The 17,549-nt window shown below is 39.3% G+C and overlaps 1 protein-coding gene across 1 annotated transcript in view; it reads left to right on the top strand.

Annotated features, from left to right (window-relative positions):
* Positions 1-17,549, top strand: part of ARFGEF3 (ARFGEF family member 3) — a 99,070-nt gene that overhangs the window by 27,741 nt on the left and 53,780 nt on the right. Inside the window, exons 5-8 of the mRNA XM_050893480.1 lie at positions 9,054-9,122; positions 14,272-14,394; positions 15,982-16,024; positions 17,053-17,131. Coding sequence (XP_050749437.1) covers positions 9,054-9,122; positions 14,272-14,394; positions 15,982-16,024; positions 17,053-17,131 — 314 coding nt within the window. The remainder of the gene's footprint in view (positions 1-9,053; positions 9,123-14,271; positions 14,395-15,981; positions 16,025-17,052; positions 17,132-17,549) is intronic.

Below are 17,549 nucleotides of genomic sequence, written 5' to 3'. Positions count from 1 at the left end.
TGGTAAATGAGCTGATCACTGTAATAAACTCACAAATATATGTATCTTCTCATTGTTTTAAGGTTAATGTTTATGAAATGTATCTTTCCACATACAGTTTGGTTATGCGTAATAGAATATCATTTGCAACAGTTCTGCTTTGTCTTGAGCTGTAAAATTAAATGGAGGAGGAAGCTGGACTGAAACAACTTGGATTTCAAGGTATATGTAAACTATGTTATTCCCTGTGCTGCCTCTTTGAGGCAAGGCGTGTATAATAGTTTTATATAGGAGTAAAAAGAGCGATTTCACTGCCCATTAAAAATAAGAATTCATTGCTGCAGCAGTAAAAATGTAACTGGTAAATGGAGATGGAGAAGAGAGGCTGTCATTATCAGAATGAGAATCAGCAACTCAATTGCTGATACTTGCTGTTAATCTACATATTTTAGTTAATATATAATTTTGGAATAAAAGATCATTTTTTTCCCCTCAATATATTTTATGCACTGCATTATTGCAAACATTTTTTAACATCACTTGCAATATAAATTGCAGTCCAGTCTCTTTCTGAGCAGAGAAGGACTATGTTTCAAATAAAGTAAAAAATAAAAACCATTATTCAACTTCATTTGCATGCTTTAATCCAGAACTGGTTCAAAATTTATATTAATAAGAAAAAAAATAATAAGATGCTGAAAATTTGTAGAAGAAAGTTTCACATGAATGTGTTCATTAGTTCTTGTAACACTGGTGCCTGATATGAGCTTTCATAAGCAATAACTGATTTTTGTCCAGTTCATAGTTCAGAGATGTGTTAGCAGTCTGCACTGTTAAAGAGGGGAGTCTGTAAAGACTTGCACAATGTCATGCAGATAAGATTCTTTTCTAAGATCAGTCCTGCCCAGGAATGCTAGCTAGAGTTCTTAGTGCTTCCTCTGCTTAGCATTTTCATAAGTTAAATTGTTGTAATGTAGGCCAACTACAAATCCAGACTCTCTTGGGTTTACTTTTTTTTTTTTTTTGGGTGGTTACTTTTTTAAGTCATTTTATTCATGTGCTTAGTTATAAGTAACCAGGTTAATTCCAATGGATTGAGTGACCTAGCTTGCGTGTTTCAAGATAAGCTCATCCTTTCCCAAGTTAATTAGAACTATGGTAAATGCCTAGCACTCATAATTAAGATTGTGATTAAAGAACTCCCCTGGTTCTTAGGTGCCTGGCCGTTGTAGCAGAAATCAGTCTTGAATTAAACACCTGAGCTTTCTCCTTAATGGATACAAAAGAATGAGAATGGTAATGGCCTGAATATGGCCAAATGGATACTGGATGGGAGCCGCCTAAACCAGTCAGTAGTGAATGCACTGTCTCAAAAATCCAGCCTCTTTCCAGGATCTGTGGCTGTTCCTCAGTACCTTTCTGTGCTTGAATTCATAGCCCTGAACAACCTCTGTGGGTCTGGGCAGCTGTGTGGTTTTAAAAATCTGAGCAGGGGGTTGGTCCTGTCTCTTAACAGGTCTGCAGGATAGAAAAGTAGGCTTAGCTTCTTGCCTGGAGAAATTCTAATGCAAAAATGTTACCTTTCTCAGTGCTCCCTCAGCTGTGAGGTTATGAAGGTATTTTCGGACAGAGAACGTGCTCATTCTGTCATGTTGGAACTGTCCCACTTGGTGTGGCATAATCAAAATCATTGAGGTCAGGCACAAAAAGCAGTAATTAAAGGAATGCTCTACCCTGGGGCTGAGGCAATCATGGGAAGGGTAAGGGGGCAGGATTCCTGTCTTCTGTCCTCTGGTCATTCCTCCTGCAATCATGGATGCATGGATGAGTGGCAGAAGGGTTCCTTACTCCAGGTTAACTCAGCAGTGGGTTTCTTTCTGGGTTTCCTGATGAATGACTGGTCTGTGAGGAGGACAAAAAAAAAATTACCTGTGATAATCCTGTGATCAAATACTGTATTACAGTATATATGCTCAGGAGTAGAGTTAATAGTGCACAGATTTTGCTGTTTATGTACGGGGTTTTGTTATTTTGGAGTGCCTGTGACTGGCATTCTTTTTTGCAACAGTGCAGATTTTGCAGAAATGAAGAAATGTAAGCAGTGCTGGAGTTTTATCGCTGAGCTGTTCTGTGCTGTGCAGCATATGCAAGCAATGAGTCATTGCGTCATACCTGCAGGTTTTCTAGTGCCAATGTGGCAAGTAGCAAGTCCCTAGCTCCAGAAAGTGTAATTTAACACCTGTCCAGTGTGGAAGTACAAGTTCTTACAGACTTTCTTTAGTCTTAGACACATACCAAGAACCTGGAGATTGCTCAACGATTAAGAAAGTGATTTGGAAAGACATTGTATGACTACAAAACCAAATATAGAAACCCTTTAACTTTTGTATATTGCCATTTAATCTTTTCCCTGCTGGCAGACATTAGTGCTTACTGGAGGTGACAGTGCCAAGTTCTGCCAGCCAAGTTGGCCATGTAACAGTGGCATGGAAGGGTCACTTGCTATAGCTTTTACATGCAATTATGCACACACTCCAGATGTGCCACAGATGATATGCACCCAGCTTAGATCTTCTCTGCTTACGAGCTTCCCATGATGAGGGCTGCTGCCACCATAGGTGTTGACACTGTTTAGTCCTGGGGGCAGCGGAGGAGAGAACTTGTGTCCCAACAAGCTGTTCTGACACTGCCAGCCAGCTCCTGGGGATCCTCTTCCCTAGAGCTCCTCATGTGTATCTCTTGTGAGAGAAGAAGAAGATATGGAAGCTACATATGGCATAGTGGTTGATGTTGCAACCACCAAACCAGCTTATCTGGCTTTTTAGTATCTCTTTTCTGGATGCAGGTCAGGAGATGGTCTGGGATAGCGTGAAATCCTCTGGCAGGCCAGACAGCCTGTGTGACGCCACTTCTTAGGTTGTCTTCAGGCTATCTTCTTGCCAATTAATCTAATGACTTGAAACAGTGATTTTTAAATTAGCTGTTGTAAAGTACATTGCCACACAGAAAGTTCCCCTGATGTAGTTTCGGTAGAACCTTGCATGTATCTGAGGGTAAGGGAGTTGTGTTCCCTCTCCCCTGTCCAAAAAATTCCCTCATTGTCAAGAATAAATGTCAGAATTTTCTGTCCAGGGGATATACTGGTTCTTTTTTCCTTGACAGCTCTGTGTTTACTTACACCCATGTGTTGACATCGTTTCTGATCATTCTGGTAGTGGATGCATGTAACTTCATTTTTATTTGAGAACTCTTTAAACTTTTTGTTGGTATTTTTCAGTTTGGTTTTTGTCCTTTTTCAGTTTTGTTTTATTCAGATATATATCTTCTAATTCATAAAGTAATGCAGTATACCTAAATAGGCTGTAACTTGTGAAGGTGGAAATGCCATCCCAGCAGTGCTAGTCAGCCTTTTTTTTGATCTTCCCTGCCTTTAAGTGTTATAATTCTAAAGATAAAAGCCCCTGTCAGAGCCGTTAAGAAAACCTGTTAAATATCTATTAAGCAATTGCTTTAAATGATTTCTTTCCCTTCTACAACTGTGCTACATAAGCAGAAGTTTCAGTTGGTTTCATACCACCATAAATAGTGTTCAGCAGTAGTTCTATTTTAGTCTAGTGAACTAATGGGCATCGTCTTCTGGGACCATTCAGCGTGTCACCACTGATAATATGTGAGGTTCTTCTGTACCGGATACGGTCCTTTTGTTTGAAGCCCTGGTGCATCCATAATGCTAAGCACCAGTTGCTGCTGTGATAGCAAGGCGTTTTATGGGTTTACTGAGTCGTGGGAGACACTGTCTCCTTTCCCTCCATAATTAAAATGTGCTGTTTTGTACAGTGATACGTGGTGACACAATGTACGTGAGTTCATTAATGCACTTTCTTTCTCTTGCCCTTGTTTTCCTTCAAGGCCAAAGAATGCAACATGAGCAGGTTACTAGTTATCCTGCCAAATAGGAGGACACCTCCTGTCCAAACTATTTTGCAGAAATACTGGATAACTGCTTTAAATGTCAAATTACTGAATGAGATAAAATGTTGTCCTGCCTTGTCTTCTGACTGGATTTTTCCTCCTGGGGGGCAGATTTGAGAATCATCTGAGCGTACATTGCATCCAAGTTTACAAGCCTGCAAGTAAAGTAAGTCAGGAAAGGCTTCCTTTATGAATCCCACAAAGGGATTAGAGGTGGGTGCAAAATTCAGCACTCTAAGGACTAAAGTGTCTACATGCATCCCAACTAGGAGAAACATGAATGTTCAGAGGATTTTGCCAATGGGACTTTGAGTGCTGGAATAGAAAAAGGATAGCAGTAGTGTATGGATATTGGACTTGGCACTTAAATGCAGTGAAGTACTGAAGCATCCTCAGATGATGACAGCTTACAGTTGCTTTAAAGTTTTGTACCTTTTCCCTCTTTCTCCATCTTGGGGATACTGCTTGCTTTCTTACATACCTTATTTATTTGATGTGACTGCACCATAAGCTCTTCAATGTCAGAATTGCCTTTTACTGCAAATATGTGCGAAGCACTTGAGGAACTTGGCTAGCAACACTTAGCAGTCTTACAATCTAAAAATGTTCCCTCTTTTTCCCTCTTCAAGAGACCTCTCTTAAAATATGGGATGGACATTGTAATGTCAGTTTAATTACATTGCAGTTCAAATCCTGTACATTTTGTGTCAATTGACCTGCATTATATCATCAGAAGCACCTTTTTTTGTTGTTATTGTTTCTACTTATTGTGAAAACTATTCGTGCGTGCACTCTTATACTATAGTTGGTACCCTGGGACTCCAAGGAGTACGAATTGTATTTCTTGTTCCATGACAGTCAGAGCTTCAACAGTAATTAAAATGAATACTTTCATTATGGATAAGCCATTCATGGAAATGTGATCTCATCCAGGTATTTGCAAAATAATGCAAACCAATTAAAACATCCTGGAGGTTGTGGGACTTTGAAACTTTCTCTACAGTTGTGTAAGTTCCTTCTTTAAAAAAAAAAAAAAAGGGGGGGGGGGGGAAGTGTGCTTTAGAGTCCATACCAATTAAGATCTCATCACAGTAACACACAGTACAAGCTGATTTTCAATTTTGTTTTGTACTGAAGATGTTACTGGGAATTGCTTTGTAGTTTTATTTCTGCTTCAACTACCAGTGGTTGCAAAAACACAATGTTGTTGCCCAAGAAAACCTGTCTTTCTTTTCTTTAATTTTTTTAAATACGGACTGCATGAGTAGTTAAGCAGCCTATGGGATATGCTGTCTGGAGACTCAGTGTTTTTAGTGGATCTGAATGATTAAGTTTGGTTTTGTTTGTTTGTTTGTTTTTAAGCCCATTTTTCATCCAGTAATCTAAAAGAGAAGCCTGCTGTCTTCCTGTTTGTTCCACATAAATGGGAAGACACGTGAGTTGAGTGTCTGGAGCATCGCCAAGACTGTAAATGAGCCCTGCAGTGGCGCTGATGGAAATCATAGCTGAGAGCAGTCTTGTGCATTGATCAGAGACCGTCTTTCAGATCTCACAAATGATTTGTGAGGGAAGACGGTAGCAAGTGGAGTAAGCCAAGAATAATCTGGCTGATAACTTGTTATGCTTCTGTCATCTGATCACATCAGATCATATGCCCTTTCTCTAGCTAGTAGGTTCCCAGATCTTGTTTTACAAAGAGTAACAGTCAAAACTTAGCAGTCTTTTTGCTGAAATTCCCTATTGCTTCGTAGCAAGGTTTTGATCATCACTTCCTTACTGCGCTTGGTATCTGACTTTTCTATCATTCACCTGTTACAAGCAGGTTATTGGCACTTGTGACAGAAAGGATTAGGCATATATGAGCTAACTTTTCACAGTTCAGCTCTATAAAGGTAGGAAATTAAAAAAAAAAAAAAAAGGAAGGGAGGGAGAGAAGAGATTTTGAAGAGCAAGGGCTTATAAGAATGCCTAAACTGGTGTGTACTTCCATGTATTGCACTATATGGCTTCCAGGTTTTGATCTGTGGAAAGCATTAGGTATTAGCAAACTGTACAAAGCCAAGATGGTACAAGAGAGCAGAAAATCACATGAAGCAAATGAGGTTTCACAAGTAGGGAAAATCAGAACACACAAACTGCTGAATAAGATCAGTCATGGGCCTGGCTGTCCATCTTGGCTGTTAGTATGATAAGAAGAGATTTGTCAGTGGGAGGTGACAGTTGTCTGTCTCTGGGTTTATGAACTGTGCGCTACTCCTGTGTTTTACACAGCAGTGTATGGAGAGTACAAATCACAATTTTTCCTTAAATACTGCATATATTTTTTAGCCAGCTGCTGAGCTCTTACAACTATTAGAAATGTCAATAAAATTTCAGCATAGTTAACAGCTGAGAAAGTGAGGCCCAACAGCTGGCTGCGAGGCTGGCTGCTAGTTTAGAATTCACATAGTGCCAAACAAAATTGTTCAGTTTTGAAGTTTTAAATTTTGCAGGTATGGACTGAGCAGCAGATGGAAATAATAGCCCTTATAGCTTATGTACTTATGAAACAAATGAGATTATTGAGGGGTTTTGTAATTGACCATTTACTTTTCAGCTATTCCGTAGGTTCTGCTCTGTGGACAGGAAAAAAAGTATCACTGTTCCTTGTCACTGGCATTTCTCCATGTGCCAGCAAATGCAGCAGATTGCGGAGAAATTTGCAGAGTTCATATCAAGAAATACAAAGTACAGCAGTCTTAATTGTTTGTAATTAGAATTAGATTTCCTTCTCCAGCAAGTTCAAGTGCTCTATAGCTTGTATCTCTCCTCGTAATACTGAGGTAGGCTGTGTAACACTTTTAAGGTGAGAAAATCCATTTTGCCCATTTCACAGAAAAGGGAAACTATGAAGAAGAAACTTGGCTCAGAAACTTTGCTTTGCTCTAAAGGTAAATGCTAAATATCTGAAAAAGAGATTATAGTCCAGGACTGTTGTACTTCAGAAGAGTAGCATGTCCTTTTCTGTTCTCATTACATCTAGTATTTATCCACATGACTCAGGTTCTATTTATGAAGGACTGAATGAGAGTCAAGGCAAGATAACATATATAGACAAATGTAAAATTGCCATTACATGATGGTTTTCTTGGAACACTATTTATAGTAAAACCATCTTCTGTAAGAATAGGATCGAGCTCCTGACTGGTATTTTATTTAGAAAACAAAGAAGCAAACAAAAAAAACCCAACCTTGGAGTAAGGTGTGACATCCTGTAGTGAAATACAGTTTTTCTGCTGAGAAAAATATTTGTAAAGGTGCAGTGCATTTCAGTGCATAGAAACTCTTCAGTCTGACTCTCAAAATGTAAAGAATGTTATTTATGTCCTTCTCCAGAAAAATGGCACACTCATCTGTGGACAGGCTCTTCTGTCTGTACCTGTAAGAGCAAGTAGCTAATGCTGAAAGCTGCTCTTGTACAGAGAATTCAAATTCCTCTACAGTTATTAAATGCCTGCTTTCCAGTAATGGATTTTTTCCCCCTCCCTGGTGCAAAATAACTGCAAAGAGGAGTATTCTACCAAGCAGAGATTCAGTAGTAATGATGGATGTTCAGTGGCTCCAGCATGTTAAGTGATGCTCTATTAGAGTTGTCTGCTTCTCTTAACCCACAGATCAGCATTTTTTTTTTGGTCTTTATGAAGGCTCTGAGGTGTTGCTAGAGATCATCACTACCTAGAGAGAAGATACAGCTTGCACCTGAGAGGTGATCTAGTTTCCTGCTTCAAGTTGTTACACTATAATTTTTTGCTGTTCCACCATAATGTGGAAACTGTGTGACACAATAAAAGGTCAGAAAAAAGATGCTTTACAGGAACCAAAGGGCAATAATCTTTCCAAACATGCATCCCTTTGCCTCCTTTTTTTGTTTAACTTGCAAGCTCTGATCAGACACACTGTGGCAAAGTTGTTTGTTTTGCATTCTAGGCTGAGGAGATTACACAAGGGTGTTATGCATTAGTAGCTGTCACAGAACCTACCCATAAAAAAAACCCCTAGTACTACTGAAAAGCATGTAATAAATAAGAGAAATGGTTAACAGCCAGTAATGCTAACTTATCTGATGCCCTGAATTTCCTTGTGAAGCAGAGAACAGTAGTTCTTAGGGGCTGAGAAGTTGTAGGGACCAATACATTAGTGTTAATGTGATTGATTTTTGCTGGTACACTTATCGCAAGAAATTCATGCTATTTCAGACCAAGCAAAACATAAATTCTGGCACTGGGGGAATTTTATGCTTTGAAGGAGAGAGGTCAGTAGGTCAGACTCTCTCAGTCTTCTGTGGGGTGGGAGGGATTGGAAATGAAGACGGGGAGGGAGGGAGGACATCTCCAGACACTAAAGGACCTCCCACCACGTTGCCCCGCTCACCCACCACACTACCCCTAGTAGATCACATCACATTCCCACTCCCCTTCTCTTCAAAGTAAGGTGTTGGATGGGGCTTTTAGTTCTTATTCATCCTGCTGAGTTCAAGACAGGCCAAGCCTTCCCTCATGAATTGGGGCTTATGAATTGTTTTTTAGCTGCTTATTATCAAATGACTATAATACACTTACTGGAAATATCCTAGGCTGGGAAATCCTCATGTCAAGCAGTAATTAATGACTTCTTTCACATAATACATGTGTATCTGTGTCACCTAAGTAATAACTTGTATTGTATGCATTTTTTTCCTTCCTTCTTTGTTATACTGATAGAAATGAATGGAAGGACTCATTATAAATCATGCAAAGCTTGTCGTTAAAATGTGAATGGATTCTGGCTATCGAGTCCAAGGCCAGAGTTGATCACTGGGTTGTCTTCCCTTCTGTGGTCAGACATAGGAGACGGTGATAAATAATCCATTGGGCTGTACCTCTGGGGCCTACAGTTACAGCTTCTCAGGAGGAAGCAACTTGAGTGAGCCACCTCCTTTATCCCAGTAACACGTGGTGCTAAGAAGCTTCTGATGTTTGCTCTAAAAATGGCAGGATCTGTGGCTAAAAGCACATGGGTGGGGAAGGGAGACAGTAACAAATGAAACTTAATTTTTTTCCTTCCTCCCTCTCTTTTGGTTCAAGGTCTTGCTCTGTATAACATATACCTCCACGTTTGAGCTGAATGGGAGTTCAGTGTTGAAGATTGCTGAGGTAAGTGCCTCTGTCGCACCATTGCTTGTGTCACTTAACGTTCCCCCGCTACCTAGAGTGTGTCTTCCATACATACCCTGAAACTGAACTAGTCTAAATCACAATTACCATCTCAAGGACTGGTATTACCTTATGTCTAGTGTGAAGAAATAGTTGCAAGTTGGGCAGGGTTGATGGGCTTGCATGGGAAGGCACTTTTGGAAATTGACAATTGTATATTACAGCGTTGCACATTTACTACTCCTCATATTTACTTTACTTTGCCTTTTGCAATAGAAAAATTTCCTTGAATTCTTTATAAAACAGCACTGTGCTGGTTTCTTACCTGGTGCAAGTCTATAAAGCTAGTGAAGTTTCCTCAAGAGAGGTGTGTAGGCTGCAATGTGCCATGTTGGCACAAGTGCCACAATGTGCCTTGTTAGCCTTGTGTGTATCTTTTTCCTAATACATCCAAGTAAAAGATTTATTACACCTCTAGATATATGGTCTTATCCTGGTGCTAATAGTCACTCTTCTCCCTTTATTCCATTAGATTTTAGTCTGGATTAAATTGTAAAGGAGCTTTGGCTGTAGAAAAACATACCTGCAGGTCTATTAAGTGAGCCTTTGTAGGTCGGTGATATTTTTAGTACAGTGTGTAGCAAGCCACGGGGTTGTTTGTTCAGGTTAGAGAAGATGCACAGGAACACTTAATCCTCTTGCACATCACATGCTGTTGTGTGCAGAATGTATTATAAAATTATATTGTTAATGTGGTACGGGGAGAGCTAATGTCCATGGAGCAATGTAAAGGTTATATACATGTCCTACACTCCAAGTGTAAGTAGACGTTTAGAGAAGTGTTCCTTCTCAGGGTTTGGTATTTTGGGTGGGATTTTTGTAAAAAAGAATAATCCCATGTGAAAATAGCTCCCTTTACCTGGAAGTTACAGAATTTTCTAAGTTTAGGAATAAAATTGAACTTGCCTTGTCCTATTGGAAGCTGAGAATGGGGTTGTAGGGATAACAGGGAACCAAAGAAAACAGCTGCCAGTTTGTAGCAAATGGGCTTTAAAAGGGAGGGATACAACATAAACAGTTTGTGTATATAACACATACAGGCTAAAAAAAAGTAGTAATCATTCCAGATGTCCTGTGCAGCTTAGACTTTGGTTTCTTTTGTGCTTTGTGAGACCATAAGGTATGGCTATTTTTTGAGGTCTTTGTAAGCCCCACCTGTAGAGGCTGCAGCAAGGATGAACTGAATTGGTGTTTAGAGCAAGCCACAAGTTTTTAAGTTTTACTAAACCGTCTTTACATCAGTGTCCCAAACTGAAGAAAATACAGTTTCCCCTGCTGCAGTTTTTCTCAGCAGACTTTCTAATGTGCAAGGCAAAAGCTGATGAATTCAGCTTAGTGCATCTCTTTGCTGTAGGTAAAGAGCTCTAGCTTAGACAAAATACTTGCTGGGAAAAGTATTTAATGGCTCTAAACCCTTCAGATTTCAGTCTTTAAGAGCACTGCCTATGACTGGGGGAAAATGGTCAATCAGTCATGCTCTGTGTGCTATAAGCTGTATCAGAAATCATATTTTCTGTTCTCTATGTGAATTTGGATAACAACAGGGCTGTTATTAATTTAAAGCATCCTGAAAAATGACAATTTTCTTTCATAGATTGGAGTTAAACTCTACTGTTCTTGGTAGTTACACTTCACTTTCATTCCCAAAAGACTAGCCTGGCTCTTAAAAACCTTTGCTAGTATAGCGGTACAAATTAGCACAATGATAGTTTGTCATTCTTCTGTTAAAGTGAACAGGAGCTCTGATGCAGGCTGATGAGATGTGCCAGCAAAGCAAACAAAGCTTTCATTTCCTTCAGGGAATTGGAACAAGCTGTAATACAGAGCACGCATGTTTCTATTTGGAGTGTTTGGAGGTACAGCTATTTTCCCCACACTCCTTGACAAAATATTGCCTCAGGGAATTCCTATGTCTTTCTAATTAGCAAGTCCCACCAGATACATACATGCTTCCTCAGGTTCCTCCTGGCCAGGTTTTAGGTAAGGCAAAGGCTTTAACAGCTGGAATCAATGTACCTTTGTATCTGAATTCTGCAATTTATAAGCAGTAGGAAACGGAAAATTATTTCTGAGCTCAGCATTTGCTTAGCCTCAGCATTTATTGTTCTGACTTAGCAAGGGAAGGGTGGCAGAGAAGAGCTTTCTGCTCCAGTGCCCCTGCTATTTGACATTTCTTTCCAAGTCAGTCCCTTAGTTTTCCTAGCCTGCCCTCTGTAGCAAAGTGGAGCCACTGCAGAATGGGAAAGGTGCTGCCTGCATTACTGGTGGAACTCTCTGAGGACCCTCTCTGACAAACAAGGCTACAGTCTGGCCATTTTGCACTGCCTGATTGTTCTCAATTCTTGTGTACAAAATAATGGCACCCCAAATCTTGTCAGCTTCAAATTAAGGAAGCATCCAACATGAAGAGTACTATATTTTGTGGCTTAAGTATTAACAGTATTGAAAACAGACTAAATCTTGCTCTGTGCACCTTCCCATGCATGCCTAGACCCCTGCAAGAAAATTTAGTTCATGTTGTTGCTTGGTTTTATGTGTGTATTTGTTACTCCCGTCTACCTTTTGGAAGTTTGTTTTGTTTGACTCTGTTGTGTTTCATTGGGTAACCCTTCTGTGTTTTGCTCTTAGTTGTGTTTTGCATGCTATAGAGCTGGAAGTCCCCGAATGCATGAAATGATCAAAATGTCCATTGCACACCTCCTTGGGGCCCTGAGCTCTCGCATTTTTACTGGTGCTTCTTCATCAATGGCTTTTCAAAAGGTACCTTGCCCAGTCATTTTAGAACACAGGCCTTCCGTAAGATCGGAGCTCAAGTGGACAGTACTGTTGCTCATTAGCTGGCATGGGGAGGGGAGAGAAGAAGGAGATATCAACCGTGCTCTTTCCAGAAAGTCAGCCTACCTCTGAAAACGGTATTTCATCAATTAATTCAGGTACTTTAGAAAAAGACTTGCAGCTCAAGAGAATGATCTCAGCAGCACTGGAATGGTTTGGCCTCTGCAAAGGGCTGTACATGGTTAACAGGCTTTAGGGTTTTTTGTCCACTGGAGTTCAGGTGATAGCTGAATGATGGGCAGAGTTGGTCCAAGCCTTCTTTTAACTTACAAGACCATCTTCATCACTGACTGATTGATCTCACGCTAAATAAAATCCCTTATTTATTTGGGGGGGATCTTGGAATCTTGAAAAAGGGCAACAAGAATGCGATATGCTGTCAATTCAGTCCCTTATATCCTGCAAGTTCATACAACTGTCACCTGTTCTAGTGTATTGTCAAAGGAGATAGTCAGTTTGTCATTTGCATAGTGTTTCTAGCATGAGACAATGAGCGATAGACATACACTTGAAAAGCTCTGGAATGCTATCTTTCAATGTAGTTGGGAAATAAGGGAAAATACAGCAAGAGCCATAATTAAATAGCTTCCATGTGTGATGTCTTAGATCACCTACTTAAGATATAGTTTGTATCCAAGAAAGTCAGTCATGTTTTCTTGTGCTTGTGGCTTTATTGAAATGTTGAGATGTGAGGTAGCCCAAAGTGAGGACGTCAAGAGGGTTTTAGGAAGATACCTATATTGTTTTCCACTCCACTCTAACAGAAGCAGAAGTGTGCCAGCAACGTGTTCATCTTAAACTTTATAGCCTCGAGCCCACAGCCTTTCTTTCTTAGTCAGTGGAATAGCTTGGTTTCATTTCAGTAGGAGTTAGAAACAATCAAGAGTCTTGTCTGTGTGCCCATGTCAATGCTGATTAGCCTATGGAATCAGATCACTTTAATTTTTCCCTCTTAAAAACTCATCCTCGTTAGGGAACTATAAAAATGGCTTTATGTCATATAATATCCTCCTCATTCAAGAACATACACCAGATGCATTTATGTATACTCCTCATGCATACCATTTATACTATATCTTTATATTTTTAATTTTTTTTTTTCACAGCTAGTTTAATCTATATTCATGGTTCTTCTCACTAGCTATATATCCGAACGATGGCAGTATAAAAACACAAAGACTGAAAAGTATGTGAACAGTCATTTACCTTTTTTCTTTTTTTTTCTTTTTTTTTTTTTTTTTTTTTTTTTACGGTCATTGTTAATGATAAAGCTCAGTGTAGGCCAAAGGACCAAAACTGCTCCTTTGGATCACAGTCTGAGAAGGCTGTATTGTACAGTTCTGTCGCAAACCCACTCAGCTCCATCAAGACTGTTATCCACTTAGTAGTTACTGTGCAGTAGTTACAGTGGTTACTACAGTTACAGGAGCTCTTACAGAGACCAACACCTCCCACAGAAAATCTGATCAAGGATACAAACTGCATTTTGCAGTGTGCTGTCCCCAGGATCCTAGCTTTGTTATGCTTTGGCAACTATTTGTGTGACATCATCTGGGACAAAAGTCACACATAATTCTGGTCACAGCACAGTGTGAAAAAACTGCCAGCAGCTGGGCATGGAGCTGGGAACTGGATGATCCATCAGTGTTCTTCCATTGCTGCCTTGGCTCCCGTGGGATCTCTGAGCCGAGGAGCCCTTGGCTTGATTGCCAGTTATTAAAAGGCAATCATTTGTGTTATTTATGGTAAAGCGCTATTGTATTTTCTGTATTAGGAAAGGCCTTCAAAGGCTTTCAGATATGCTGCAGTATGTAATAATTAATTGTAGAAAAATGGCAAATACCTGTGCAGCAGAAGCAACAACCTTAAAGAATTGGAGGGTATTTACATTGCAGATACAGACTTGCAGAGTGATACTTACAAATAAGTATCTACAAACGAACAATCAAAGCAGCATTTAGTGAATTATCTACAGAGCAAGGCAAGTGCCAAAATCACTTGGGTTTGACAGGAGACTTCGCCAATTTTGCCCTACCATTCCTGCAGCTGTGGGACTGATTAATTGCATGCTGCTTCTAGATGCTACTTACTCAGTTTTCCATATTGCTGAAAACTTCTAATGTACTAATAGAGCAATATGAAATAGTAATGAAGGCTGACTATCTGCATGCGAGAGACCTTGGTATCCTCCTAAAATGTGTTACTGGTAAGTTACAGTTCATATCTATGTGCTGCTATCTTGTTTCCTCATCAGGTTTGCATTGAGACTTATGTATCTAGCTGTCACCAGCGGAGCATTAACACCGCTGTGCGGGCAACCCTCAGCCAAATGTTGAGTGACTTGACTTTACAGTTACGACAAAAGCAAGAAAACATGGTGAGCCTTCTGGCATCAACAAATGGTTCCATGTCCATGGCTGCGTACCTTTTTGTTTCTCTGAATGCAGTGTATTGTACTGGCTTGTTGTGCCTTATGGCTTTTATTTGACACTTCCACAATTAATCCTGTTTAAAAGCTTTTTTTGGGCTCTGACTCTGCGCCTGCCTCAGAGCAGTCTATCGGAAACACAGCTCTCACATTGTCAGCTCTACTTGGCTGTTTTGGTTTTTTTTTCTCCTTCCATTAAACAAAAGAGGCTTTGTTCTGATGTCAGGCTGCCTTGGCCTTTTCCTTTTCCATTCTTTATTTTGTTTGCTTGTTTTCCTAAGGTTCATTGAAATCCTTTTGCCAAAAGTTTTTGCATGACAAATATTTACATAAACAAAAAAAATTTCTCAACTAAGGGAAGTGTAATTGCAGTTTTTGTTTTACTTTTTTATAGAAGATAATTTAATCTCATGAAATTCTTTGCTTGGTTGTTAGCAAAAAAATAAATTCTATTTATTGCATTCTTAAAATCCATGAGAGCTGTTTGAATGAAATCCCAGCACATTGTCAGCAAAACTGTAAATGTTCTGGGCACATGTGAAATTACATTGGCTTCTTACATTCGTTTGTGCTGCTTTGTATATTATCATCTTATCAAAAAAGTACTATTTGTAAAAGTAAATTTCTATTTATTAGGAAATTTTAAGGACTGTAGTTGTACAGATTATTTTCCTTACATCTGTTTTGGATTAAGATGGTCACTTCTATTTTGGAATAGTAGACTAGATTACTTTTATCCTAATGAGCAAATGCAGAACAGAATTAATCGGTTTACTTAAACTTATCTTCTGTCTGTGCTAAGTAGGTTCATTTTACTAGCCAAAACAGTAACAAAAAACAAAGCAAAACCAAAACAACAAACCAAAAAAAACCCGCAAAACCCCCAGTATTTTGAAATTTCAGTTTGGGTCTGAAAGCTGAATTTTGTTAGTTCTGTTCTTAGCTGAGGAGTAGGTGAAAGCGTATGAGAGTTGCATTTAGTTCCTGGCAGTTTGTTGTTGATGCTTGAGAGAAGAATTTGGCTTGACCCCTTTGTGCACTGATAGGAAGAATCCTATACTGCAGATGAACCAAGTGATGTAAGAGGTCGTTTCCATTTCCTGACTGCCATTGATTGTGTTTGCACTGTAACATTAACGATGACAATGTGATAAACCCTCTAATACTCAACGGATTTTGGTTTCTAAGTACTTTGTGAAATCTAGACTATGCTTTCCTCTCAGTTATTTTCAATGCGACTTACATGCCTAGTTATTACTGAGTTGTTTTAGTTGTAGGAAATCCCTTAAGGATTTACAAATCCTAGTTCAGCTCAATGAGATATGAGTTCCTTAAATCTAAATGACTGTTAAAACAGATCTTAAGGAATTTTTGAAAATGTTTTGCAAAGGCTTCACTTAAAAAACTAACAAACAAAAAACCCAAAACAGATAAAGAACATGGATTTGTTAGGAAAGCTCTACTGTTAAAGTATTGCTTCTACAGTGGTTTTCTGCCCCTTGCACGAATTACACCACCTTTGTCTTTCCTCAACAGACAATTGAAAACCATGACGCCTTGCAGAAATTCAAGAGTCAAGGTATTTGTAACACTTTTTTAGTGACTCCTTCCAATCCGGCTTTTTTATTCTTCACTTTCCTTTCGTCAGTACAGTACTGTTTGATGTCACAGGAATTGCATCTTCAGGATTTCTTACCTTCTCCATAGCTTGATGCTCTCTGTGTTACCTGTGGTGAGAACTGAGACAGCCCTGTTAGCTCCTGATATTTTCAGTCATGTCTTCATTTGGACCATGGTAACAGCATTGCACTCAACATAGTAATAAATGATTGTTTCAAGGTGCTAACTTCTGTCATTAAGGAGTTTCAGTGCTCCGGCGAAAGTTTTAGTAAGTGGCTTTACTTCCTAAATTGAAGCAGATTCATGGAGTAGGACATGGAATCTGGAAATGATTGAGTTATTGTATTTCAGGCCAGAGACGTGGTTTATATAATGGCAGCTTTTGAAAGCGCATCACTAGCGAAGGTCTGTTCGCACTTGCCAAATGGTTATTTTACAAGAGAATTTTTTTCTGCTCCCTTCTGGCTTAACTTCCAACATCTTCCCTGATAGGTAAAAATAATCCCTGCTTTTGACCTTCTGACTGGATTTCTGTAGGAGAACTTGTGTGGTTGGAGGCTAAAATCTTTGAAGTGCACAGGCATCCTCTTTTAAGATCAAAACCTGATCAGACATCAGAAGCTGTGTAGCAGAGATAAACTGCGAGGAGAGATACAGAAATTTTAGCTGCCATGTAGAAGTACTGGAGCCGGTCCTTTTTTATTATTTATTTGTGTACTTATTTTATTATGTGAATTGGATTTCAGCTAACCTTCTGTAAATGCATGTAAGCAATTAATGCTCACTCCAGATTTAATACTACTGCATTTTCATTGTGTGGAGGTCACTTTCCAATCTAGGACTTTTCCAACTGCATCTTCTCGATGAATTTTGGCAGCCCTGCTCATTGTTTAGAAGCTCTGACCAGCTCTGAAAGTCCATGCAGTGAATTGAGGTTGTAATCCAGCTGCACGTATGTAATGCCTCTGATCTTTGTCCTTTTTGGAGGTACTTCAGCTGAGTCTCTTTGCGATGATGTTGTATCAGTCCTCACCGTGCTCTGTGAGAAGCTCCAGGCTGTCATAAAGTGAGTTATTTCAGTTTGCAATTTGAATTTATTACCTGGAGATTGAGAGTTTCACTGATACATGTGATTGTACTGTTGTAGTTCTGGAATTATGGAGCAAAACTGTGCTTAAATGAAGTGTTTATTAGAGGAAATATTGTTCATGATGCATTAATTTAATCCTCACTTGAGATGAGAAGCTAATTTGCTGCCTTTGTGCACTGTTCATCTTTAAAGAGCTTCCAGTAAATCTAATCTGTAAGCAACTTCCGTACAGCAGCAAAATACTTGTCAAAGGAGAAGTTTTATTTTCTGACTTGAAAGCAACCATTGTAGAGGGAACAACAATTATGAGAGACATGGAAAAACCTAACAGAAACAAATGCAGAAGGAATTAATGTGTCCTTCTTAGAAAGGCAGCATTTATCCAATTGAAATA

The sequence above is a fragment of the Gymnogyps californianus genome, chromosome 3, assembly GCF_018139145.2.
Source record: "Gymnogyps californianus isolate 813 chromosome 3, ASM1813914v2, whole genome shotgun sequence".
Taxonomy (NCBI): domain Eukaryota; kingdom Metazoa; phylum Chordata; class Aves; order Accipitriformes; family Cathartidae; genus Gymnogyps; species Gymnogyps californianus.
The sequence above is the reverse complement of the archived record's forward strand: the minus strand, read 5'-3'. Positions and strand labels throughout refer to the sequence as shown.